A 24,967-nucleotide genomic window follows, 5' to 3' on the forward strand; every position below is an offset into this window, starting at 1 on the left:
AGTGTGCACGGCCCTCAGAGCTCCCCTCGGCGCACAGGGGCGCGGGTACTGACCGCGGGGCCCTCGAGCCGGCCCGGGCTCCGGGCGGCTCCGGGCTCGGGACCATGGCGCTGCGCGCCCGGGCGCTCTACGACTTCAGGTCGGAGAACCCCGGCGAGATTTCTCTGCGGGAGCACGAGGTGTTGAGCCTGTGCAGCGAGCAGGACATCGAGGGCTGGCTCGAAGGGATCAACAGCCGCGGCGATCGCGGCCTCTTCCCGGCCTCGTACGTGCAGGTGATCCGCACGCCCGAGCCCGGCCCTCCGGCCGACGGCGGCCCTGGAGTCCCGGCCCGCTACGCCAACGTGCCACCCGGTGGCTTCGAGCCTCTGCCCGCCGCTCCGCCCGCCGCCTTCCAGCCGCTGCTGCAGCCGCAGGCGCCGCCGAGTTCCTTCCAGCCGTCGGGCGCCGGCTTCCCTTACGGCGGGGGCGCCCTGCAGCCGTCGCCGCAGCAGCTGTACGGCGGCGGCTACCAGGCCAGCCAGGGCAGCGACGATGACTGGGACGACGAGTGGGACGATAGCTCCACGGTGGCCGACGAGCCGGGCGCGCTGGGCAGCGGCGCCTACCCCGACCTCGACGGCTCGTCCTCGGCTGGCGGCGGCGCGGCTGGTCGCTACCGCCTGTCCACACGCTCCGATCTGTCGCTGGGCTCGCGCGGTGGCTCGGCGCCGCCGCAGCATCAAGCGTCGGGAGCCAAGAGCTCGGCCACGGTGAGCCGCAACCTCAATCGCTTCTCCACCTTCGTCAAGTCGGGCGGGGAGGCCTTCGTGCTGGGCGAGGCGTCGGGCTTCGTGAAGGATGGGGACAAGCTGTGCGTGGTGCTGGGGCCCTATGGCCCCGAGTGGCAGGAGAACCCCTACCCTTTCCAGTGCACCATCGACGACCCCACCAAGCAGACCAAGTTCAAGGGCATGAAGAGCTACATCTCTTACAAGCTGGTGCCCACGCACACCCAGGTGCCCGTGCACAGGCGCTATAAGCACTTCGACTGGCTGTACGCGCGCCTGGCCGAGAAGTTCCCCGTCATCTCGGTGCCCCACCTGCCCGAGAAGCAGGCTACCGGGCGCTTCGAGGAGGACTTCATCTCCAAGCGCAGGAAGGGCCTGATCTGGTGGATGAATCACATGGCCAGCCACCCAGTGCTGGCGCAGTGCGACGTCTTCCAGCATTTCCTGACCTGCCCCAGCAGCACGGACGAGAAGGCCTGGAAACAGGGTAAGCGAAAGGCTGAGAAGGATGAGATGGTGGGCGCTAACTTCTTCCTCACTCTGAGCACACCCCCTGCCGCCGCCCTGGACCTGCAGGAGGTGGAGAGCAAGATTGATGGCTTCAAGTGCTTCACCAAGAAGATGGACGACAGCGCGCTGCAGCTCAACCACACTGCCAACGAGTTTGCGCGCAAGCAGGTGACTGGCTTCAAGAAGGAGTATCAGAAGGTGGGCCAGTCCTTCCGAGGCCTCAGCCAAGCCTTTGAGCTGGATCAGCAGGCCTTCTCGGTGGGTCTGAACCAGGCCATCGCCTTCACCGGAGATGCCTACGACGCCATAGGCGAACTCTTCGCTGAGCAGCCCAGGCAGGACCTGGACCCAGTCATGGACCTGTTAGCACTGTATCAGGGGCACCTGGCCAACTTCCCAGACATCATCCATGTTCAGAAAGGTAAAGCCTGGCCTGTAGAGCTGGTGGCATGGGATGTTTTGTTCAGGTTGAAAGCAATGATTTTGATAGGCATACCCCTCTCTGGGTTCATTCTCCGTGTCTGGGGACCCTTAGGGCTTTTCAGAATTTGAATGGGCAGGGAAGTCAGCTGCTCTGGTCTATATAATCGTGTGGACTGGGGCAGAATTAGCAGGGGACCTAAACCAGGCAGTGCTGGCAGAGATAGGAGGATAGGAATAATGGATGCCTGGGAATAAAGGTAAGTCAGGCTTTCCACTCAGTTCCTGCTGTGGCCGGGGAGTTTGGCCAACCCTGTTCACAAAGCTGGGGCAGCACAGGGACTTCCTGTGTCACCTTCTTATGAAATGCCCTAAGGGGCTCTCTACCTTCAGGAACCCAGCTCTCCTTGAGTTCGGAATTTCCTAACCAGCTGACGTTTGGGCTGTTCTTTAGGATGTAGGGAAGCTGGTTGGGACAAAATAGGAGTGTCGTGTCTGAGAGCAGTGAGTTAGCCGACCCAGTGCCAGAGTGTGCTGCTTTTAGTAGTTGCTGGTGGTACCGGCTTTTGTGAAAGCAGGGACTCTGCAAATCATTTTTTGTAAACTGCAGCAGGCATGCCTGCCTGACCTGAGGTTCCTCGCCAGCAGGCCCTCCGATATAATGGCTCTATTGATCGAGAGAGATGGGGAGGTGTTGCTGTTAGGAATGTGGCCTTGCCTCTGGAGGTCCACTGTGGGGGAGGTGGCAGCAGGCAGGCGGTCACCTCCTGTAGCATCCTGGGCTGGTGGAAGGCTGCGCGGATAGCCAGGTTTGGCCTTGGGTGGGGGTGACCTGTTCACTTCCCTGCCTTGGCGGGGACAGAGCATTTGGGAACATCCCTGATCTTTGACTTGTTCTTTCTTGGGTTCAACTCTGTTCTTCTTTTCTGGTTCGCTGGAAGCAAACAGAACAAATCTGTTCCCCATCATGTCAGGCCCTTAGACACTGGGGACATCAGTCTCTTTGCCATCTCCTTCCTTTCTGCGCTTTTCCTTCCTCTTCCCAGTGTGACAAGTCAGTCCCAGTCTGACTCTTAATAAGGTGGGGGGATGGGGAAGTTCAAAGGTCTTGAGTCTCTTCTCGCTGCTACCGAACATAGTACGGTGCATATCGGTGGTACTAGTTTCCTGAGCGAACAGCAACTTTCTTGACGATTTGCAATTAATAAACACAGTCTAAGACTGAACTGACTCTTTGAGCAATAATATTGCTGCTGGCCTGTATTGAACCCACATCTACATTCTTTCTGTTTTATTTTTAAGTTTGTTATGAATCCTTACCCTTCTGGGCTGGTGGGAGTGAAACTTGACGATTTGAGTCTCAAATGCAACATCTTACCATTTAAATCCTATTGCAATACTTCAGTCGGTCCCACGCCGCCGGCTGCCTACCGATGGATTTCTGTGGGTTTGTACAGAATGTTGACAGTACTTGAAGAAGGGCAGGACCAAGTACTGGCTGCCTCCTAGGTGGTGGGGGCGGGCAGGTGTCTGCCCCACCTCTGTGTGGGTTCATTCACTGGTTCTACTGCCTGTCATTCGGGCCTTTGGCGTGCCCTGCTGTGGAAACTGAGTATCAGAAAAGCTGTGTTTGTCCCGAGGACTGCTGGAATGTGCAGTGAGTCTAGTCAGCCATTGAGGGTTTTGTGTGTGTGTGTGTGTGTGTGTGTGTGTGTTTTTTCCCTAAACCATAAAGCATGGATTGTCTCCTGTTGCTTGGGACCTGGAAATCCTTCCTTTTCAAACTGATGTTTCAGATGGTTTAAATAGTTCTACAGGGCAAACATCTGTAGGCGTTACTTTCGGGAACACGATTGATTGATTGATTGATTGATTGGTTGGTTGTGATGTCTTTTCTGCTGTCACCTTGGTGTGTAATGCACAGGGAGCGTGAGTCTCTAGATGACTTCTTTTAGAATGCTGCCACTTAAGGATGGAGTGTCCAATGCATAGGGCCAACGTTGGTGCAGTGTTAGAGGTGCAGCTGAGATGAAAACCCTAGCCCCCTGGCCTGGGGGAAGCTTTTTGAGCATGCCTGGGGACTTGGCGATGTAAAGGTCAGCTGACCCTCCCTCTCCTCAGCGGTGGAGTTGCTGTTGCAATGACTCTTTTTTTTTTTTCAGTCTGAGCATTTGGGAGTCTGTTTACTGCTTGAGCTGCTGGAGTGTTTTGTTTTGTTTTGTTTTTCCATCCAAGGTCTCAAAGTATAATCACACCGAAGGGCTCACCTGACTGGAGAATAGCAACTACAAAAAGAACAGACAGGAAAAACTCAAGCAGCTTCCCAGTCTTTTGCTGTAGGTGATCCAAAGTTTTTAGCTCAGTTTAGGAAGAAGTTTTATAACTGGACATTCACAATAATTGTCTCACCCCTGGTGCTCTCATTGTTTAAAGGAAAGGCAGGTTTTTGTTGCTTTGACGTTTTACATGCGTGGGAAATTAAAATGCAATCTGATGGAAACTTCAGTTCCTCATTCAAACGGTTGTAAGTAACAAGTGCTTAAGTGAGTTGTGACCAGAAGATTGGGCAATAGACACCGTGGACGTGGCCATCGTGGTTCAGAGTTTCAACAGCACTGTCTGTTGACTTCAGTAACTCCGCTCCTGAGATTCCGGAAAGTTAGTTACCTTTCAGTGTGTTTTTCTAGTAGTTTTCTTTTCCTTCGGTAATTTTGTGGCAATGCTTACTTTCCTTGTGAGCTTAATTGATAAAAAGTGGGAGGGGAAACAGGTTTTGCTGGATCCCTGTTGCAATCCTCCCAGTTGTTCACCCTGTGAGCATTATTGACTGGTCATCGCCATGTCTCAGTACACCCAGTGGCCTCCTTTGGGAATCTGAGCCATCCTGGTGGGGACCCGCACTACAGAATGGGGGTGGGTACGCTTTAAATGTGATGGGCTGGCTTTTGCTTAGGCTCATAAAGGTTTTAGTTTAGTACTTGGAGTCAAAGTGAAGAGAGCCATATGGTTCCATCAGCTGAAAGAGAATTCTAGAATTGTGTTTTTAAGTCAACTAATGGACTCTTGGATAAATAGACCTACTTAGTTTAATGGAGTGGAGCGGAGGGTGAGGGGGTTGCTGTAGCCTGTAGTAACTAACGTTGGATGGACATTTAGAATGTGCACAGATTGCAGTCATATTTTGCTTGACTTAACAGGAGGAGTTCTTTCAGCTCTTCAGAGCCTCTGCAGGCAATGTGTATGCTTGGGTCTCTCACTGACCCGGAAACCCTGTGGCTCTGATTTTGTTTCCCTCAATGGTAACATTTTATCTTCTCTCTGTCTGTGGTTCTTGCCTGCAGTGTGCTTTGATACTGCTGAAGCCCAGGGACTTTGAAGCAGTCCGTGGGAGAGTATTTAGTAGGGGACTCCCAGCCTGCTCAGTTTGGTTTCCAAAGGTGTGATTAGCTTCTCCAGTTTAATAAAGCCACAACTCAGGGTTTAGAAGTTTTATGTTTATCTCTTGAGGATTACAGTAGGAAAGACCAGAACAGCAAAATGAAGAGTTCCCTTGTGTTCATCTTTGCTTATAAATATGAACCAGAGGACTGGCGGAAGTCACATAGAGCAGTTTCTTTATTTCGAGGAAAAGGCCTCAAACCATATTCCACACTGAAAGATAACTCATTTTGGGGAGAATCGTAGGAAAGGGGCCTCTGAAGCCACAGCCTGCTAGGCAGTGCTGTTCAATGGAACTTTCAATAATGACAGCATGTCTGTTGGATGAGACCTCATTTGTCCCCTGTGAAGCAGGACTAGATAAATAGACAGTCCGATTTCTGTATTCTTCACTTGATGGTACAGACTCTATTTCTTTGCTCTCTAAATGGTCCAGATGGCCCTGCCTTTTCTACAAAAAAAATAGCCCCAGGACCTGAGGCCTGATGGCCAGAAGCTGGCCTGCCAGCCCTACTGGGTAGAATTTCACCATTGTGCCGCCTTTCCCCACCCTGAGGAGGGTAGGTCTTGTGTCCCTCAGACATTAATTAAAGATAGCCAGAGTCCCAGCAGGGCAGACAAGGTGAGGCCTTGCTGCCCGGCTTCCATTCAGTGCCCTGTTCTCCTGTGCTAAAAATAGCCTGGAGAAGGTGGTGCCCGGAATAAAGAGAAAGGGCTAAGGAGGAGGGCTGTTTGCAAGTTCATCCTTTTGAAACCCCTGGGCCAGACATGGAGGCCAGTCGGTCTTTTTGTCTGAATTCAGCTGGAGCGTTTCTCCCCTCCACCTCAGCTGTTGACTTCATTTCTAGATGTAACGTTTGTCCCAGTTTACACTTTTCTTAGTGGCTCCAAGGTAACCTCTGGGATTTCTGAAGGAGAGGAGTCAGTTGCTTGGTTAAAGCTTAGATGTGGCTGGTCCCTGACTGGTCCCTGACTGGTCCGTGACTGTCCTGCTCAGACGGCTAGGTGGATGCTTCTCTCTTCTTCCTGCTGGTGGTTTCTAGACTCTGAGCTCTGCAGTCCTGTCTGTCCCACTGGGAAGCCCAAATTGTTCTGCCAATCGCAGCAGAACCAAGGGGACTTTCCTTCCCAGTTCCACCAGGAACTCTTCGCACCCCTGGGCTTCATTGGACTTCCCTTCTTGTTGGGAAATGATACCCTGTCAGATCACCTTGTGATTTCCAAGCAGGAGAAATTCTGTGATTCACTAGGAAACAGGAAGCTTCCCTTAAACTTAGGTTCCTTTTTGGCGGCTCTATAAAAAAAAAAAAAATCTGCTGTATTATTTTTAATATTTTTAAACCAGAGTTTAGTATTGAATTGGATTGCATCATCTCTGAAGTCCATGATATGTGATCGTCACCAATAAAATGGTCAGGTGGCTGCCCTGTGTTTAATGACATTGTATCCAGAAGACATAGACTGAACCATCTGGCTGCTGTGGGATGTCTTTCTGTAGGCTGTGAATATGTGCTGCTCTGATTGGTTGATAAGTAAAGCTGTTCGGCCAATGGCAAGGCAGAATAGGCAGAATAGGCAGAATAAGGTGAGGCGGTACATTCAAACTGAAGAGAAAGGAAGAAAAAGATCAGGCAAGATGCTGCAAGCCGCCACCAGGAGCCACAAGATGTAAAAGTACCGGCAAGCCACCGAGCCACGTGGCAAGACATAGAATAATAGGAACGGGTTGAATTAAGATATAAGAGCTAGTTAATAATGTGCCGGAGCCATAGGCCATACAGTTTGAAATTAATATTAAGCCTCTGAGTGATTATTTTATAATCAGCTGAGGGACCGTGGTCCAGATGGGACCAGAGAAACTTCTGTCTACATCTGGCAGCTGGTGTTTAGACAGCACATTCTAGATTTTACTGGAGGCACAGATAGCATGCTTTGATCCTCAGTGAGTTCTGGACCAGTGATAAAGGGTGGTCATCCTGCTGTGGCAGTGTGGTTGTACGCCAGGTTGCTGAAAGTCTGGAGGATCATGGGAAGGAACGTGCTCTTAGTGTACCTGTGGCACAGGGTGGTTAGGTGGTTAGGCCAAGAAGTCTTGTGTGCAGCTTCATGGCTGTGGCACCAGCCTATCTGTAGACCAGTGTGGAGTCTGTTGGGCTGGTGCGTGGGTGAGTGGGAGTAACTTTGAACAACTGGAACCTCTGCAATCTTCAGTGCAAAGTGGGAACACTTCCTTCAGGTCACTCTGAGGATTACATTTTATAGTGCTTAGTAGCTACTTACTAAATGTTTGGCATTGAGAACAGGCAGGTGCTTTTAAAGTGGGAGTCAGTCTCCACTGACACACAGTTCTAGGTCTTACACCATCCCTCCTGGCAGCCTGGAACCACCAGAACTGCAGGCGTGAGTACAGAAGCTGGAGGAATCATTAGTACAACCCGGGGTATTCTGTTTGAATCAGGTTATCCTGTATTGAGTACCAGCAGTCATTACTGGCATCAGAGGGGCAGATGGAGATGTTCCCTGGAGCGATCAGTATGTTGTGCACACTAGACAGTTTATGTAAATCCTCTTTTGTCAGCCCCTCCTTCCTCCCACACCAAATTAATTTTGTGCAGGGACAGATTACTTCAACATTTCTGAGCATCATTCTCCACATCTGTAAAGATGAAGTTCTGGATTTCCTAGATACTACTTTGTTTAGGTGATTCTTATGTTGTTAAACAACGTTATTATTTCATACTGAAAGTAAAACAACTCAAGAATGCAGTAAACATTTAGACATTGTTTCAGGCTGGTTTCAATAGTGTTTTGTCTGCCCATGTGACTGCAAGCTGGGAGCTTGAAAATCCTTTATCAGCTGACAAAGTTAAGAACATTTAGTTCAGATCAGTAAACATGTATCCCTGGCTTAATTCATGAGATGCTTCTAGAAGGGAAGCACCTGGCCTCCTGGCTGCCTGTGGGGGCTCCCCGTGTTCTGATGCTGCCGTATGGTGAACGTGTGGTGCCAATTCTAGGACCTAACAGAGATGTGATGAATGGGGTGCAAACGCGATCAGCTGGAATGCTATTTTTTCTTCTGCCTGCAAAGCGAACTTTATTTTGAACTCTGAACACAGCCTCCTTTCCCAGAATAAAAGAAAATCAAGTTAGTTTGCTTTTCGTGTTGTGACCCAAATACCTGCTCGCTCAAAAGCAGCTTCAGGGATGGTGGATTTGCTTTGACTCTGGCTTGAAAGTGGCATGCCCCTCCTGGGAGAGAATACATCATGGCAGGTGGCTCCCTGGTGGCCGGAGTGTACAGGTGGGACTCCTCACCTGCTTCTGCTCCCGAGCTTTCTCCCCCACTCTCTCTTCAGTGTGAGACCCCACCAGCCTCTGGGTGGTCCTCAGGTTATCGTCCTTATTAGCCCCTCACAGACATTCCCAAAGGTGTATGTCACTAATATTCTTAATGTAGACAAATTGACAGTCAAATTAGCAATCACAGTGGGTGTATGATCTGATTACACTTCACTGTGAATACTTTTAACCAACATGTCTTTTCTACCCTTTTTCTTAGAACTTTGTAACTTATGATGTGATTTGATTTTTCCCTATGCATTATTTAGTGGATTGGATGACGGTAGTTGGGAGAAAGGCAGTATCATCAAGTTTATTCATAGGACCCTCTAAAAAATAAACTCAATTTTTATTGCATAAATATTTAAATAGATAGCATAGCCCAAGCACTGCCAACATTACATCAGTGACCCAAATGATTACCACCCTCGGGTAGCTTACATTCTAGCAGGGTGGAGACACAGTGAAAGATAAACACGGCAAGCCATAATGTACAACAGATATGTATGATATGCATTCAGAAGTGGAGCAGGGAGTGGGGGTGGAGCAGAGAGATGGACCGTCAATGTAGACCTCACCGAGAAGGAGGGATTTCCGTAGCACCATGGAGGGAAGGAAGTCATCAGAGCAGGTGTTGCTGGAGAGGACTGTTCAGGCAGAGGGGTTCATCTGTAACAAGGCCCTGGGTAGCTGTGGACTAGGAAGGTGGAAGGACAGCCAGGAGGTCAAAGGTTGCGTCTAAGGCATCCCAGTAGGAGAGGTCCTCACCGAAGAGCAGATTGGTAAGGCTTTGTAGGTCACTGTCAGGACACGTATTCAAAGTTCAAGCGAGATCAAAACTCTTGCAGGATCTTGAGTGAAGGAATGGCATCTATTTTAGACCTTTCCCAGTTGTGCTGAGAAAAATGGCTTGGAGGTCAGAGCAGGTACAAACAGGAAAACAGTCAGAGGTGGTGGCCGAGACAAGGGAAGGGTGGTAGAGGTGATCGATCAGGAGGGGTCCCAGCCCACAGAGAGATCTGTGTTGAAGGTACAGTCCGCAGGTGTGGGGCCTGACCAACAAGCTGGGGCTCTTTAATCCTGGTAGGTACATTGGGCTCCTGGGCTGGGATCCGCATCTCTCCAACACAAGCACAGGCAGCCAAACCCCGATCTGGACCTAGTGCTTGGAGGCTTCTGTTCAGAATACATCCTTTAAGCAGTCGCCCTATGTAGGACTTAGTTGTTGGCTGGTATTTACTGTCTCCCTTTTGTGATCCTGTATCATATAGCTACACTGCTTTATGTATTTTAGTAAGTGCGTAATACATGTTTGTGGTGTTAATGAAGCAGACACTCGTTAGTAAACTACTTGGCTGACTTTGAGAGCGATGTCTTACGTGACTTACAGAATGCTTTTGTTTTCCCATTTAAAAGGGTACAGGATCTAAAGATAGGATCTGCATATACTTTATGGATGAAGTCATTAATATGTGAGTGATTTTAAATTCTTAAATTTATGTGGCTATGATCCGACTTTCTAAAATTCATCGGAGGAAGGGAAATGAATATGTACCTCGTAGTATTTCTTTATCTGGACTGCTTGGTGTTTCAGTGTGTAGAGATAAAGTTAACAAGCACACACACACACACACACACACACACACACACACACACACACACATGCATGCGCGTCTTTTCTGGTAGATTTTAGTAGTAGTAGTTTTCTGGGGTCCTTTCTGCTTAATTTGGCACACAAGGACCTCAGTATGTGCATTGACATTACCGATGGACTTGGATTCCTGGAGCATGGATGCTGGGCAAGTGGTACCTCACAGAAGTCACAGTTCTGTGGGGGGTAGGATGTGTGTACAGAGGATCCAGACAAAATGCAAATTCATCTCAGAATAAGTATATGAGAATTGAGAAGATGGAGAGGCTTGTCAGTTTGCATTAGAGGCTTGGGTGGAGGGTACTTGGTTTCTGCTTTGAAAGATTCATATTTGACTTTTGGAAGAACATGGATGCAACGCACTCATCTTGGATATGGTTTAGGATAGGTGTGATAAGCACATAATAGCTGACCCATTGGTTCCAGCACAGAAGCCCATGAAGGAGTCTAACTAGATGTGAATACAGTGTGACACACACAGTCATGGCATGCCCATGGCAAGATCAGGAGAAGGTATCCGTAATTGCGCAGTTTCATCGTAAGATGAGTTTTGAAAGCAATGGTAAATTTGCAAACAGGGTGGGAACTTCCCAGACCAAAGGAACTGTGTATGCAAAAATCAGTTCAGGCTGCCTCTCAGAATCAGCTCACCGCCCCCAATCTGTTGAACCTGAATGTCAAATGCATACTCTCTGGACACTAGTGGTCTTCAGCAAGTGCTTATGATATGCGTCTGGGTTTACAGCCGCTGTTGTGGGTGGTGAGGGAAATGTTATAGAAGGTGGGTACTAATGTGGCCAAGTTAACACTTCCGGTGGACAGGTGTGTGGTGTGGGAAGCTTTTGAAATAATTGAAACGACATGGTAAAATCCTGAATGGACGCAGTATCATGGGATGTAGAAGAAGGGACAAGACCTTCTGTCTGCAGAAGTAGATAAAGGAGACAAAACGACCTGTAGATGGTGAACTGTGGAGCCACCGGCATGGGTCTTGGGGGATAGTGTTAAACAGAGGTCTGCTAGCTGCAGCCTGTGGGCCAGGTGTACAAAGGGGCTTGTTTACAGCACTTGAGCTAAGGATGGTTTTTATGTGTTTAATGGTTCTGTAAGTGCCTGCATAATAACCCCAGTGCTGCCTGTTGATCTGCAAAGCCTAAAATATTTACTGTCTAGCCTTCAAAGAAAATGTTTGCGAGCCTCTTGTTAGAGGACAGGCAGGCTAGTGGAGTGGAGGTACAAGTGGCGGTTGCTGCTGGTTATTGAGATTGCTGTGTGGCTTTCACTATTCCAGACATACTGGTGGACATGGCACCATAGTTCTTTGAACAGGTGATTCACATCTGTCTTTAATGGGATCGGTGTTTAATGTCTCTAGGCATTGGTTTTATCTCCTGTGTTAGTTTCCTAGGACTGCTCTAACAGGTCATCGCAGTCTGGGTGACTTACACGGCGGCAGTGTGTCCCGTCACAGTTCTGCAAACTGGCTCTCTGAAATGAAGGTGTTGGCAAAACCGTTGCCCCTCCACGGAGACCACTTCCATTCCTGGTTGCTGGCCTGCCTCAGGGTGGCTTGGCTACAGGTGGTCACTCCAGTCTGTACCCATCATGACATGGCATCATCCCTGGGTGTAACTGACTGGCCGAACATCGGGCTGTATGCTCCCTTGGTCCTTGCCTGCTCTGGCCAGTGTGACCTCACATCTAACATCAATTCACTAATCACATGTGAAAGACTGTTTCCTGGTGGATAAGGATTGGGTGATGCTCTTTAATCCAGGACAGTGAGCTAACTCCCCCCCCCCCATAGGGCGTCATCTCCTGAGGGTGATCCTCACAACTGAGGCTGAGAAGTTGGGCGTGTCCTAGGTCACCCAGCTGACCAACCAGGGCAGGATTTGAATTCATGTTTGACCTTGAGACTGGTGTGAATACTGGCTAGGAAATCGATTCTGTAGGCAGTTAGCAGCTGGTAAAAGGGTTTTCAACTAAGTAGTAGCATCTTGCTCATCTTCAAAGTAGCTAGCAGATTTTGAAGGCTTTTGCCATGTACCAGGCATGGCACTTCTGTATATTTATATACACTGTACCCGTTTAAACCTCTGATTTTGCCACTTTGCAGGTGGGCACTGAGCCATGGAAGTTGAAGCCTGAGATTCCAGCATACTTCCTGGTGCTGACTGTAGGCCCAGAAAGCTCTGCGGACGCATGCAGAGATGAGGAGGCTGTTGAGTAGGTCTGGGGGTGTGGCTTTGGAAAAGAGCAGGAGAACTTGAGATGGCTGCTAGCTAGAGTGGCAGCATTTGACCAGGTGCTGGGTGTCTGGAGGGGCTTAGTGTTACCCCGGGTGTTAAGTTTGGGTGATAGGAAATGGTGAGGCCAGTAATAGAAATACACGAGGGGAGAGGAGGAGCGGGCTGAGGAGACAGGGGTGAGGCTGAAAGGAATTGTGGGAATCCTGTGGTCCAGGCCTCGGCCTTCTGTTTGTTTGTGATTTCAGGCAGGTCCCCATCTGTAGCCCAGGTTTGCCTTGAATTTATGGATGTCTTCCTGCCTCGGCCTAAGCGCTGGGATGACAGGCATGCACCACTATGGCCACCTTGGTTATTTTAATTAAAGGAAAAACTGCAGTTTCTTTTGATCTACAAAGATAAAGGGAGGCTGTCGCTAAAATAAAAGAGAGAAGCCCCTCCTCTTAAGGCCTGGCAGCATAAATGATACCAGCTCTTGACAAGGACCAGCAGGGCCTTCCGGAGTGGGGATGGGTGTGTGTGTGTTGGGGGGTGGGGGGTGCCTTTATATTCACAGGGGACTCAATTCCTGTTGTGCACAATAGAATATTCTTAACCAGTACAGGTAACAGCATGGGCCATGGCAGTGTTCTTGTGCTTGAAGACTTGTATTTGGAGTATATCTTTGAAGTCAGTATTTTCTAGGTCTTGTGTTCTGTCTCTGATTGGTTGGTTGGTCTTGTGCTGTTACCCAAGGGAGTTCAGACCTGCCAGAGTAAAGAGTAAAGCCATGGACTCCTGATCCCCGCCAGCACAGGGCAGTCACGGGGGAGATGAGGGTGCTGGGGGGGGGTTTCTGTTTAGGGCGGCTGATTAAGAACTGCCCCACACACTCATCGGGTGGCGTGTAGCGGCCGCCCTCATGGCACGGTTACAGTGAAGGAAATATGAGAAGGCCTCAACTGCCTTCCTTGTGGGACAGAATCATAATTTCAGGGAATATACTAGACAGCAAAAAATACATCCTCGAACTATCTTTGTGGCCCCAGGTTAATGCAGTCCTCTTGGGCGTTTTCACAGCCCAGCCTCCTGGAAGGCCTTGGCTCTGGGCTCACATCCCCCTGCCCCCTGGTGGCTCATCAGGCTGTGGTACCACTCTTACTAGGCCTGGCCTGGTCCTGCCCTGGTCCTGCCCCCTGGGAGGGTCTTCTGTTAGCAGCCCGGGTCGATTGGATTTTAACCCAAACCTTCATTTTATCTTAGCAGAACAAAAGACACCAAGATTTTATTTCAATTCTAAGTACTTTCCAGGTCCCCTTTTCTCTGCTGTGATTCCTGGTGGTGGTTGTGAAGGGTCTGCTAATGCAAGTGTTGACGGCTTGCTGACATTGCTTAGTGGGATTTTTGTGGCCAGAAAATATTTAAGAAAAGAAATAAGGGTTGGGGATTTAGCTCAGTGGTAGAGTGCTTGCCTAGCAAGCACAAGGCCCTGGGTTCGGTCCTTAGCTCCGAACCAAAAAGAAAAAAAAAAAAAAAAAAAAAAAGAGAGAAAAAAGAAAAGAAAAAATACATGCTTTGCCTTTCTTATGCTCTGATTTTAAGTCTTCCTCTGTATTTGCTGAGATAGAGGCCAGTCAGCATTTCCACCCTCATACTCTCTCTTTGAAGTACAGGTATTCGGTGTTTACGGGATCGTATTGGACCTGTTTTGTCATCCAGTGTTTGAAAATCTATTCCTTGGATCTGGAGACCAACCACGGGGCTTTGCTTGCTGAGTCCGGCTCCCTACTGATCTAGTCCCCACCCAGGTTCAGTATTTCTTGGGAGTTGAAGCATCATAAGAACGTTTATGAAATTCCAGCCACAAACATTTTGTTTTTAGCCAGTAACCTGCAAGAGATACATGGCTTCAGGCTTCATTTGGGGAACAAGGCAAACTGAGCATCTGTTGAGTGAGGGTAGGTGCATCACCTTGATGCTCTCACCCAGCCTGGACATCATTCTGCCGGTGGACCTTAGTGACTGGAGGAAAGCTGTCCTAACTGGTTCTTCAGGGTATAGCAAGGCTTTTTACCAAGAACAAGCAACTTATTTTATTTTCAGGACCAAAATGAGCTTAGACAATGGAATTCTTTAAATCATTTTTTTTTTTTGTTCCCCCATTAACAAGTAGCCAGGATTTTCTGACATTCATTCTTCTTGTCTCGACTGTCTGAAAATAGCTCCAGACTTCTCGTTATTTAATTCAGTTACGAGTTGAAAGTGAATTCCAATGAATTTACCTTTGACAGTTACTAGTACTTGGCTTTAGCAGCATTTAAGCCCTTCAAAAAAAGGTTGCTTGCGGCCAGGTATAGTGATTCTGGAACCTTGAGAGGTTGAGTTAGGGGATTGTGAATTCAGGAGTCCTCAGGGCCACCTAGTGGGACTGTGTCTCAAACACAAACAAGTAAATGAAATGCTTGTTTTCACTGGTCAGTATTTGTACCTGGCAGAGTTCACCAGTGTGCTCCGAGCCTAGTGTGACTGGACTGAGTGGAACTCTCGAGGCACTTTGGGGATGCTCCTGCTTGATGTGGGCAAGCAAACTGCCCAGGTGCGTATGCAGCCAGCTCTCACTGGTACTGCCATCCATTCCCTAAAGCTCTCCCTTCCAGCCTTTGAAAAGTGGATGGTGCCAGGCGGTGGTGGCGCACGCCTTTAATCCCAGCACTAGGGAGGCAGAGGCAGGCGGATCTCTGTGAGTTCGAGGCCAGCCTGGTCTACAAAGCGAGCTCCAGGAAAGGCGCAAAGCTACACAGAGAAACCCTGTCTCGAAAAACCAAAAAAAAAAAAAAAAAAAAAGAAAAAGAAAAAAAAGAAAGAAAGAAAAGTGGATGGTGATCGCTTTCCTGTGAGAGTCCAGGAGAAGAGCATGCAATCTTCAGAGAGGGTAGCACAGAACAGATGTCCTTGATACCCTGTGTGACTCACCACCGCGGTGGCCATCCCATCCCCGTTAGATGGATATTGGTCTTTGTTTTGGAAGCCTCTTACTTGAGGGCCAAGTGCGTACATACTGGAAGAGAGGGGAAAGTGTATCAAGTGGGTGGAGACCCTAAGGGAGGAAGAAGAGTGGGGGAGAGGCTGCTGGAGGGGAGGAGGAGGGCTACAAGGGTGTGGGGACCAGAAAGGCAGGAGAAGGAAGTGGGTCACCCTGACCAAATCAGCATTTTCTTTCAATGTTGGTAGTACTCTCGGGAATGAAAATAAATGGCCCATCCATCCAGACTGCTGGTCCCTGTGCTCCATCCTGCTTTACCTCTTACACCAAGGCTCTGTTTTCTGAGGAAGCCCATAAGAAGACCAAAAACCTACTTTATGTTTTTGGCATATTCATGATTTCAAACTCAAATGAGTTTTTACCACAACTCCTTTTTTTTTCCCAAGGGGAAAAACAGCCATTGGATCCTGGGCCTTTTGTGTGAATGGCTCAGACAAAACCGACTGAGAAGGTATTTGGATGAGGCTGGGAAGACAGAGCCAAGATGCAGAGAGAGAATCCGGGTGAGGGCATACAGAGGAAGCCCTGCACCAGCCCCAGCAACTTTTCCAACAGAGTTGGAGTAACTCCTGTGGCAGTATATAGTCCGTGAAGCTGGGTTTTTTCTTCTTTCTTTTGCTGGGTCAGCTGGTGCCAGGAAAGTTGTCTGTCCCCATGGAGCAGGACACAGGGCACAGGCAGGTTTGCTAGGACACTTGTTGACTTAGTTCAGATGGTGGTGGGTTGTCCCTGTGTGCTAAGACCCCAGCTGCAGGGCCCCCGTGGTCTCTCTGCAAAGGCAGTAATGTGGAAATGCTTGGTGAGTGTTAGCTTGTGACTGAGGGAAATGATATAATGACATGGTCCGCGCTCTGTCAAATGGTGCTGACTTCCTTGATCATCATTCATCTATAAAACTTGAGTCTTTAATGTAGTGATATTAATGAACTTTGTTAATAATTAAATTCTTTCGTTTCATACTCATTGCAAACCTCAATAACATGCTCTTTTATGGAGTGTGTGCAGATTACAAGCAAAGACGTGATTCTCTCTAGCTTTGCTCTTTTCAGCCTGAGCGGATTGTAAGACTTCCCAGGGTGCTTACCTTGGTAACACACACAAAGGTAGGGAGTGGGTAGAAGTGAATTGGAACCTTGGGTGTCTGTAGAGCTGATTCTGGAGTTCCGAACGGGCACAAAGTTCCTTCCAGAGGTGGGTCGATGGGAGTAGGTTTGAGAGTGAACCTTGCTGAATTTTGCAGTTACAGAGTCTGCATGGGAGTTTAGGAGAGTCTGTTCATAACAGCAAAGTAAGAACATTGGTTTAGTTCCTCTTAACTCTGAAAATGTGCCAAGTGAAGGATCCCTTTTGGTTTTTCAAGACTACTTGGTCTCTGTAGCCCAGGCTGGTCTGGAATTCACCATATTGCTCAGGTGTCTTTGAGCTCATGGTGTACTCCCGCTTCTGCTCTCAAGTGCTGGGATACAGGCGGGAGCTTGCTTGCTAGCTTGAGACGCACATCTCACATCTTATCTGTTAATGTCCACAAAGCTATTAGCAGTCTCCTGCAGACACCTGTGTAGTCTCCAGGTGGGAAGGGCCAGGCTGGCCCACAGGTGGGAATGGTGGTTTCTTTGAATCAAATAGCCCTGGACGTTTTGGACAGATGACAACCTCTTACTTGGAAGATTTTAGAATTATACCATAAACTCTTCCAAGCACCTTTCAGCTTCAGATACATAAGGAAACCTGGTTTCAGCTATGCCCTGCTCACCTGGGCCTGAGCTGTAGCTCACCTTCCTCACAGCCTGTCAGGCCTGGAGTGATGGGGTGGGGTTGGTCATATGTCTGTGGAAGCTCAACCTTAGTTAGGGCTCCTGCTGCTCCTTTAGAAATAAATTATTAGCCAAGTGAACTTTTAGTCCTGTTGAGGACTCCAGATAATTTGCCAGACTAATTTAATAGGTCAACCAAGTGCCCACCAGAAACATCCCTCTCAATATGTATGCTTTTTAATGTCATGTCATGCACCCCCACCCCCCACCCCACAGAGCTCCTCATAGGAAGGAACCATTAGAATGTGCTAAAGGCCCTGCTTGTGCTCTGGGACAGCCTGTGCTACTTCTGCCTTTTGGGGATGTTGCCCAAGTGTTCCTCTCCCTTCAGGCCCCTTCCTGTGCTTGGAGGACATGTCAGGGTGACTCAGGAGCCCGTACTGCTTTGCACCACCTTCCTGTAAGAAGCAAGTGCTCTGAGCCCCGAGTCTTCCCGTACTTCCGAAGAGCAGACCCGGCTCTATGGTAGACCCCTTTAAAGCAAGCCCTTGGTTCGCTCGCTCATGGACTAACTCATGTCTGTCCGTTAGCCCAGTAAATCTCCCTTAGAAATTGTTCCCACCAATCACTTATGCGTTTTCTTATTTATTAGCACAAATTCATTGGATGGAAACAGTGGATTTCATCATGACGTTTCATACACGTTTGGAATGGACTTTGAGCACAGCCCCGCCCTCATGGTCTTGGGACTCCTCCCCCTTCCTCCTGACCTCCTCCCCTCCCCCCAATAGTCCCCTTCTGCTTTCATGTCTTCTTAAAAAGAAAATCTAGATTGAGATGAGAAAAATGGGGTATTTGTCTAAGTATTATATTTCACATAGCATGGTATTTTCCTGCAACTGACATCATTTTACAGTTCTCCTGTATGGGCCTGTAGGTGGGTGTGTGCATGTGTGTGCCAGTGTGTGCCTCCCTTAGATCTCTCACTGAATCTGGAGCTCACAGATTGGGCTAGATTGCTCAGCCAACAAGCCCCAGAGTTGGCCCCAGAGACCCTCCTGTTTCTGCCCCCCTGGCACAGCAGTGTGGGGGGCATGTTACAAGAGTATTCCCCTTTGTCTAGCTTTTAGTGGGTGCCAGGGATTGAACTCAAGTTCTCATGCTTGCACAGCACGCCCCTCAAAAATTGAGCTGTCTCTGCAGCCCCAATTTGTACTTTAGGGCAAAGTAATACTCCATGTGTACACCTGCCACATTGCCTTGAGGCTGATTCCAGAATTGGCTGTGGTGATCAATGCTGTAGTAATTATGGGGGTGAAAGTGTCTGTTGTGTGCTGGCTTGATTCCTTTGATCTGCACCAGAAATGCTGCAGGTGAGTCGTGGTAGTTCTTCTGCTCGTTTTTTTGAGGCCCCTGCATGCTGATTTCCCATAGTGTCTGCATTAATTTACATTCCCACCGACACTGTGCGAACTGCTTCCTGCGTTCACTTTTCTCTTGCTTTGCTGTTTTTGTTCTTTTTACTGTGGTGAGGTGGACTCTGACTCTAGTTAGGATTTATGTCTTCCTGATGACTAAGAATTATTTCAAGTGTATCTTGTCTGTCTGTACTTCTTTGAGAACTGTTCACAAGCCTTTTTTTTTTTTCAATCTGACCGGCATGTTCTTTTCTTTCACTCAGAAACTGTCACCCTAACCATGGGCATTATGGGACTTTTTGTTGAATAGTGCCCTCTTGACCTTAGACCTCACCGCGTAATCTCTTCCTCCATTTTTTCATCTCCCCGGTTGGTTTTGAAAGCAACACGGCGCTATGCATTTGTGAGGGGCCAGGTCCCTCCTAAAGGAACCACTTAAGTAAAGCTTCTGAAGCCTTTGCCTGTCTCCCATTGGTTCCCTGATGGAAGTGTGTGGTCCCTTTGTTGTTCTGGGCTGGGCAGTGGTTTTCGCTTTTATTTCACTGTCCTCTGGGGTTGGAGAGAATGCTTCAGCGTTGCTGTCCTGCTCCGCGTGGGCATTGCAGCTGGCCACGTTGTGTGCACCTCTGCGGTTGTCCCTGAAGCCCTGCAAAGCATTCGGAAAGTGACCGTGGAAGGAGCAAGCCTGCATTGATCTGGCTCTGCCCCACTTTCCCTCCCCAGCTCCACACTCTTAATGGGAGAGTTGACTGAAACATTTGCAAACACTGTTGTTCTTCTTTTGGTATGTAACGTGTTAACTGTGAAACGTGCCAAGTGTAGGGAACCGCGCAGATAATTTCCAGCTTCAGAACTGTCAGCTGTGGGAATGAGCAATTTGTAACAAAACCCAACTTCTAGCTCTAGTACACTAGTTAGTTCCTGCTGATGCTTCTTAGAGCATTGCCCTTGGGGAAATGTGCTTTTTATTTGCTCTGGTGAACTCAGACGGCAGAGCTCACTGAGGAGAGGTGGGCAGAGGGAAGCTTCTGGACCCTCACAAGCCATTCTCTGTCCCCCTGTGGCTTTGGTTGTTGAAATCTGTCAGGGTTCTATTCATTCCCAGTCTGAGATAGAAAATTAGCTTTTGTAATAATTAATTGTCTTCCTAGGATGGAAAACACACCAGTTCTCTGTTTATTCTTAGAGGTTGTAAAATAAAAAAATTTAATGCCTTTCTTGTGCAAAGGAGAAAAATTTAGTTTTTATGAAAAAAAAAAAAAACCTTTTTATGTTGCATCGGATGTGGAAGGCCCCTGAAGTTATGGTTATGAACTTTGTAGGTGGAGCCTGGCTGCTGGTCCTGCACAGAGGATGTGTATAGAGTGCTGGTGGTTTCCTTTCATTTAGTTTTTCAATTTACTGTTGTCAGTTTGTTTTATTTTTAATCATCTTGCTTTCTTTTAAAAGTAGTTCTAGGAGGAACCAAGTTACCTGTATTTCATTTAAAAGAGGTCATGTAAAAAGATTTGCTCTGCATCATGAGTGACAGGGTGGTGCACTTTGAGACAGGGTCTTACTGTGTATCCCAGGTGGCCTGGAATTCACAATCCTGCCCCAGCCACCGTGGTGGAGGCGTCACCCCTTGACTGCACATGGCCCCCACTAGTCTTTCTGTTTGCACGCTCACAGAGTGCCATTTAATGCCATCACGTACTGTCTGTATGTTCTCAATGTATCAGGCGTGTGTGCTTTGTCACCCCTCAGGAAAGGATTTGAGCCCTTGCACAGGAGACTCATTTTCCATAGACACACCTCCTGCTCATCTCTGCCTTGCAGTCTTGACGTGCTGTGGCAGCAAACTTGAATTTCGTTAAGTGGGTCACACTGAAAGTCTTGGCATTCATCTTCCAGTGCTCTGTCCCGTCCTCTTTAATTCACAATAGTGATGTGTTTTTTTTGCCAGAATGTTCCAGTTTACCCGTCAGATAAACATACATTCCTACAGCAGCTATGTGTTAATATTTTGGGTTGGAACTGACAGTGGATGCCGTCTTCCACGGTATCCAAGTAGATGAAGAACGAAGAAGAAAAGGAAAAACAAGAACACAGAACTCCCTGTAGCCTGAGTTTCTTTTTAGATTTTCAAATACTGCAGTGTTTATTTTTTCAGTATTTGAGATAAGAACGTCATAAGTCTTTAAGTACAAAAGGTTTTACAGATTCGGTTAGTAAATTGAATTAGGTTAGTATAAGGAAAATTTTCAAACATAAACAAATAGTTTCCTTTTCACATTCAGAATGCCTTTTGAATTACATGGCAAAACAAAAGCCAGGGGGTGGGGGATGGCTCTTTGTGTAAGAGTGCTTGCCGAGTGAGCGTGAGGATGCTGAGTTTGGATCTCAGCATCCAGTCACAAAGCTGGGTATGGCTTCACCTGAGGGTAATCCACTCACAAAGCTGGGTATGGCTTCACCTGAGGGTAATCCACTCACAAAGCTGGGTATGGCTTCACCTGGTGGTAATCCACTCACAAAGCTGGGTATGGCTTCACCTGGTGGTAATCCACTCACAAAGCTGGGTATGGCTTCACCTGATGGTAATCCCAGTAGTTTAGGAGGAGAGGAGACAGGAGGGTCACTGGGCTTGTTAGCCTCTCTGCCTTGCTCCAAGTTCTGTGAGCTAATCCTGTTACAGTAAGGTGGAGAATGATAGAACAGGGAATCTGCACATGTGTGCATTTACCGTATATGTATGCCACACTCCCATACAAACTTCATAGTCTCTCCCTCGCTCGCTCCCTTCCTCTCCCCTCCCCCACAGCAGTCTGTGGCCAGGAGGGAAGCATTGGCCAACCTGCCGTCGGACTGGCTCCCCAAGCCCACTTTTCTTGCCTGTTCAGGCACCTGTTCCTTTTCTGAATACTTGTGTTTGCTTTGAAATCAGTTGCTCATTCAGATCCCACCTCAGCCTCTCCAGGGTCACCTGGTGATGCAGGATCACATGGCGAGCAACTCTAATTTCTCTGTTCTTCTGGTAGGGGTAGTATCTACTGTAAGATGTGGCAAGGTTAGAGGCTGTGCGCACAGTGCGTAGCATGTATCATGATTGTTTTTGACAGCGACCATTTACTTCCAATCTGTCCCCTTCTTATACCCCCACTACCCTTGGCACAGCACATGGCCTCTAGCTGGCCCTTGCAGACTTTTCTGTCATGACGTAAAACGTGTTACCTTCGGGCAGGCATATCCAACTCCCATGCAGAATTCTGCACTTCGCGGCTGAGTGCGCTTGCCACATGGCTTCCTGGTGAGCTCAAGAGGGTGGGGACTAGAGTACACGTTTGATTCTACCTGTTCCATCAAGCCAACACGTTAAGCATGTTAGGCTCTCCATCAGCAGTCCTTAAGTGAATTAAAGCCCTTACACAGGCTGTAAATATAACAACCCCGTTACTACTTAGTAGAGTTACACGTGGGAGAAAACTCGGTCTTGAATTTTTTCCTTGGCCCCTTGAACACTCACACGTGGAAGCCTTAACTGTTCTAACTGCCCCAAATTCCCTAGACTTCAGCTTAGGGGGCGCTCATGCATCCTGGGCCGTGACTCAGTCTTTCACCGCTGAAGAGCCAGAAGAACATTACCGTGAGACAGCAACCGTTGTATACTGCATCAGCCCCTGAGCAGGAGGACGTGCACTGTACAGACCCGGGAGCACACTGTATGCACACTGTGGCCAGCGGTAGAGCTTGTCCCTGTGCTTGAACCCTGGACTGTGGCTTCCAGAGGTACCTTAGATTGAAATTGAATGAAAAAACAGTCAAATCGCAAGACCTCTCTCTCTTCTCTCTCTCTCTGCCATTTTAAAACATGGATTTTTATATTTTCAGTTGTTTCTTGAAATATTTTTTTCTAGAATGTTGCCTCTCAGTGTTCTGGCCTTTCTCTGTGTCAGTTGGAAGCCTGTACAAAAATAACTAAGACAGTATGTCACAAAAGGCATGTGAGTGGATACAACCTTTTTAATATTAGAGCAGGCAGGGCCAGGCAACATGTATATGTTTAATTCCAATACTCAGGAGGCAGAGGTAAACCTATCTCTGTGAGTTCACGCTCGCCCCTCTCCAAGTCTACAATGGGAGTTCCAAACCGGCCGGGAGTTTACAGTGAGAACCAGTCTCTAAAAACAAAACAAAAAATAATATGGAGCAGTCAAATATTAGTACTTTACTGGTACTGCGGACTGGGAGAAATGTCGAAAGTCTGATACTTCCCTTAGCAGGGCAGGGGTAGTCTTGAAGCCATGTGTTGCCTCAGGGACCTCGCTGCCTCTCTGCCCAGCAGAGCATCCTTCTCTCAGTGGCAGGGGGGAATGATGCCCATGGCAGGGCCAGATGATTCAGGCATGGATGTCTGCCCCTGCTGCGCCATGCCCTGCTGCTCTGGGACTCTGCCCATTTCAGTGAAAGATCTCATTTAGAATGAATACATAAAAAACTTGTGGGTATGTGCATTCCTCCACAGACATGCATTTCTCTGCATAAAATTTGCTGTTGGTGGTTTTTTTTTCATTTCCCATCTTTGTATAGTGCTGAAGTGGGGGGTGGGGCGGGGTGAGGCACACAGGAGCTCAGTGGTGGATCATTTGCCTTGTACATGTGAGGTCCTGGGTTTTATTCCACAAATATTTTTAACATAGCATTTTTTGAAAAGCACACTGTTTAATCTTTGTTTAATACTAGTTTGCTTTGTTAATTTGCAGATTTGAAGGACTTAAGAAACAGGGATGCTCTCCTAGGGTAAAAGCAAGCTCCCTAACTCTGAATAGGCTGCCTTTCTCCCCAGGTGTCAAAGTCACAGGTTGCTGGCTCCCACTCCTGGCTCCTGTGCTCTGTAGTCTCGGCCTCTTAGAGTGCTTTAGCAGCATACTTTCTAGATGCTTTTGACCATTTCCATTCTTAAGCTGCTAAAACATGTCCAGGCCATGTGAACGTCGCCATTGTTTAACCCTGGGAACCAATGGATATCGTCACTTCCTGTCTCCCCAGCCTTCTGTGTGGCCTGTGTTTCTGGGGGAGAATCCACCCATGTGTGACACCTGCCAAAATGACTGATCCCACACCCCCCACCCTGCGGCACTCTGGAGAAATTTTTACATAGAAAGCTGTGGTTCTTTTGACCTTCTGAAGCAATCATCAGAGCAAACAGAAAACCCACTGCCCTAGTAATCTGGAGACGATGTAACATTCTAATCATTGGAGATGCTGGTGTCGCATGTGTGGTCTCCAGGAGAAGGTGCTGTCAGACTAAGCACATACGTATGTCACCCCGTTGTCAGGCACGGTCTCTGGGTGAACCCGGCACGGGCTTAGGTGCCCTACAGCCTCACTGTACACTGGCAACACTACCCAGCCCCTACCCCATTGGGCCTTGATTTCCAGAGCCAGCTTGAGTTGGTACTGACATACTTCAGGGACAGGTTCTGACTCTACAGAATAACTCACTGGGGAGATTTTTCTCAGGAAAGGGGATTTCATCCTTTCTGAGGTGTGGTTTGGCATGAGTGTTGTGGTCTCATACATTGTAGACATGAAAACTGCAGGTTCGCGGTTTATCTGTAAACGAACAACTTGTCACACCTTTTTGTTAGGTATAGCATCTCAAGAAGTACTACGGAGGCTTGCTCAGTGTGGAAGACATTGGTTGGAAAAGTGGAGTTGGAGCCGCAGTATAGCTTCCAGAAGCCAGGCTGCTTTTTAAATTGGTATTTACAGTCACCGCTTTTATTTCAAAGGATGTTGAGATAGTTCAGACAAGTACCAACAGGACCTAAGTTCCTGTGTGATACTTAGATGTCATTGGGATTCATGTGCATCTCTGTATTTAATTATTACTCTCTTTGACTGCAGGAGCTCTTACCAAAGTGAAGGAGAGTAGGCGACATGTGGAAGAGGGCAAGATGGAAGTCCAAAAAGCTGACGGCATCCAAGACCGCTGTAACACGATTTCTTTCGCCACGTTGGCCGAGATTCATCACTTCCATCAGATTCGAGTGAGAGACTTTAAATCACAGATGCAGCATTTTTTACAACAACAAATAATATTTTTCCAAAAAGTGACCCAGAAGTTGGAAGAAGCTCTTCACAAATACGACAGCGTCTAGAGGCTGGACACAGGACTTTGCCCTTGTTTCCAGTCCAAGGATAGTTTCTGCAGCGGAATCAAAAGAGCTATTGCCAACTCTAGGTGGTGGTACAAGGATGGATTTGTGTTCCACTGAAACCCAGCTGGATATATAATTACGTAGGAAAGAAACAGTTAATATGGCTATGTAGCAGAAACAGTACCACACTTTGTAACTAAATTATACTATGTATGCCTACACTACCATTATAACTTTTGGATAATGATTA

The 24,967-nt window shown here is 48.0% G+C and overlaps 1 protein-coding gene across 1 annotated transcript; it reads left to right on the forward strand.

Moving 5' to 3' along the window:
* Positions 1–24,967, forward strand: Snx18 (sorting nexin 18). Its single transcript, XM_059276259.1, has 2 exons — positions 1–1,701; positions 24,464–24,967. Exons 1-2 carry the CDS (start codon positions 105–107, stop codon positions 24,715–24,717), a joined length of 1,851 nt encoding a protein of 616 aa, XP_059132242.1. The 5' UTR covers positions 1–104; the 3' UTR covers positions 24,718–24,967.

Source organism: Peromyscus eremicus, chromosome 11 (assembly GCF_949786415.1).
Source record: "Peromyscus eremicus chromosome 11, PerEre_H2_v1, whole genome shotgun sequence".
Taxonomy (NCBI): Eukaryota; Metazoa; Chordata; class Mammalia; order Rodentia; family Cricetidae; genus Peromyscus; species Peromyscus eremicus.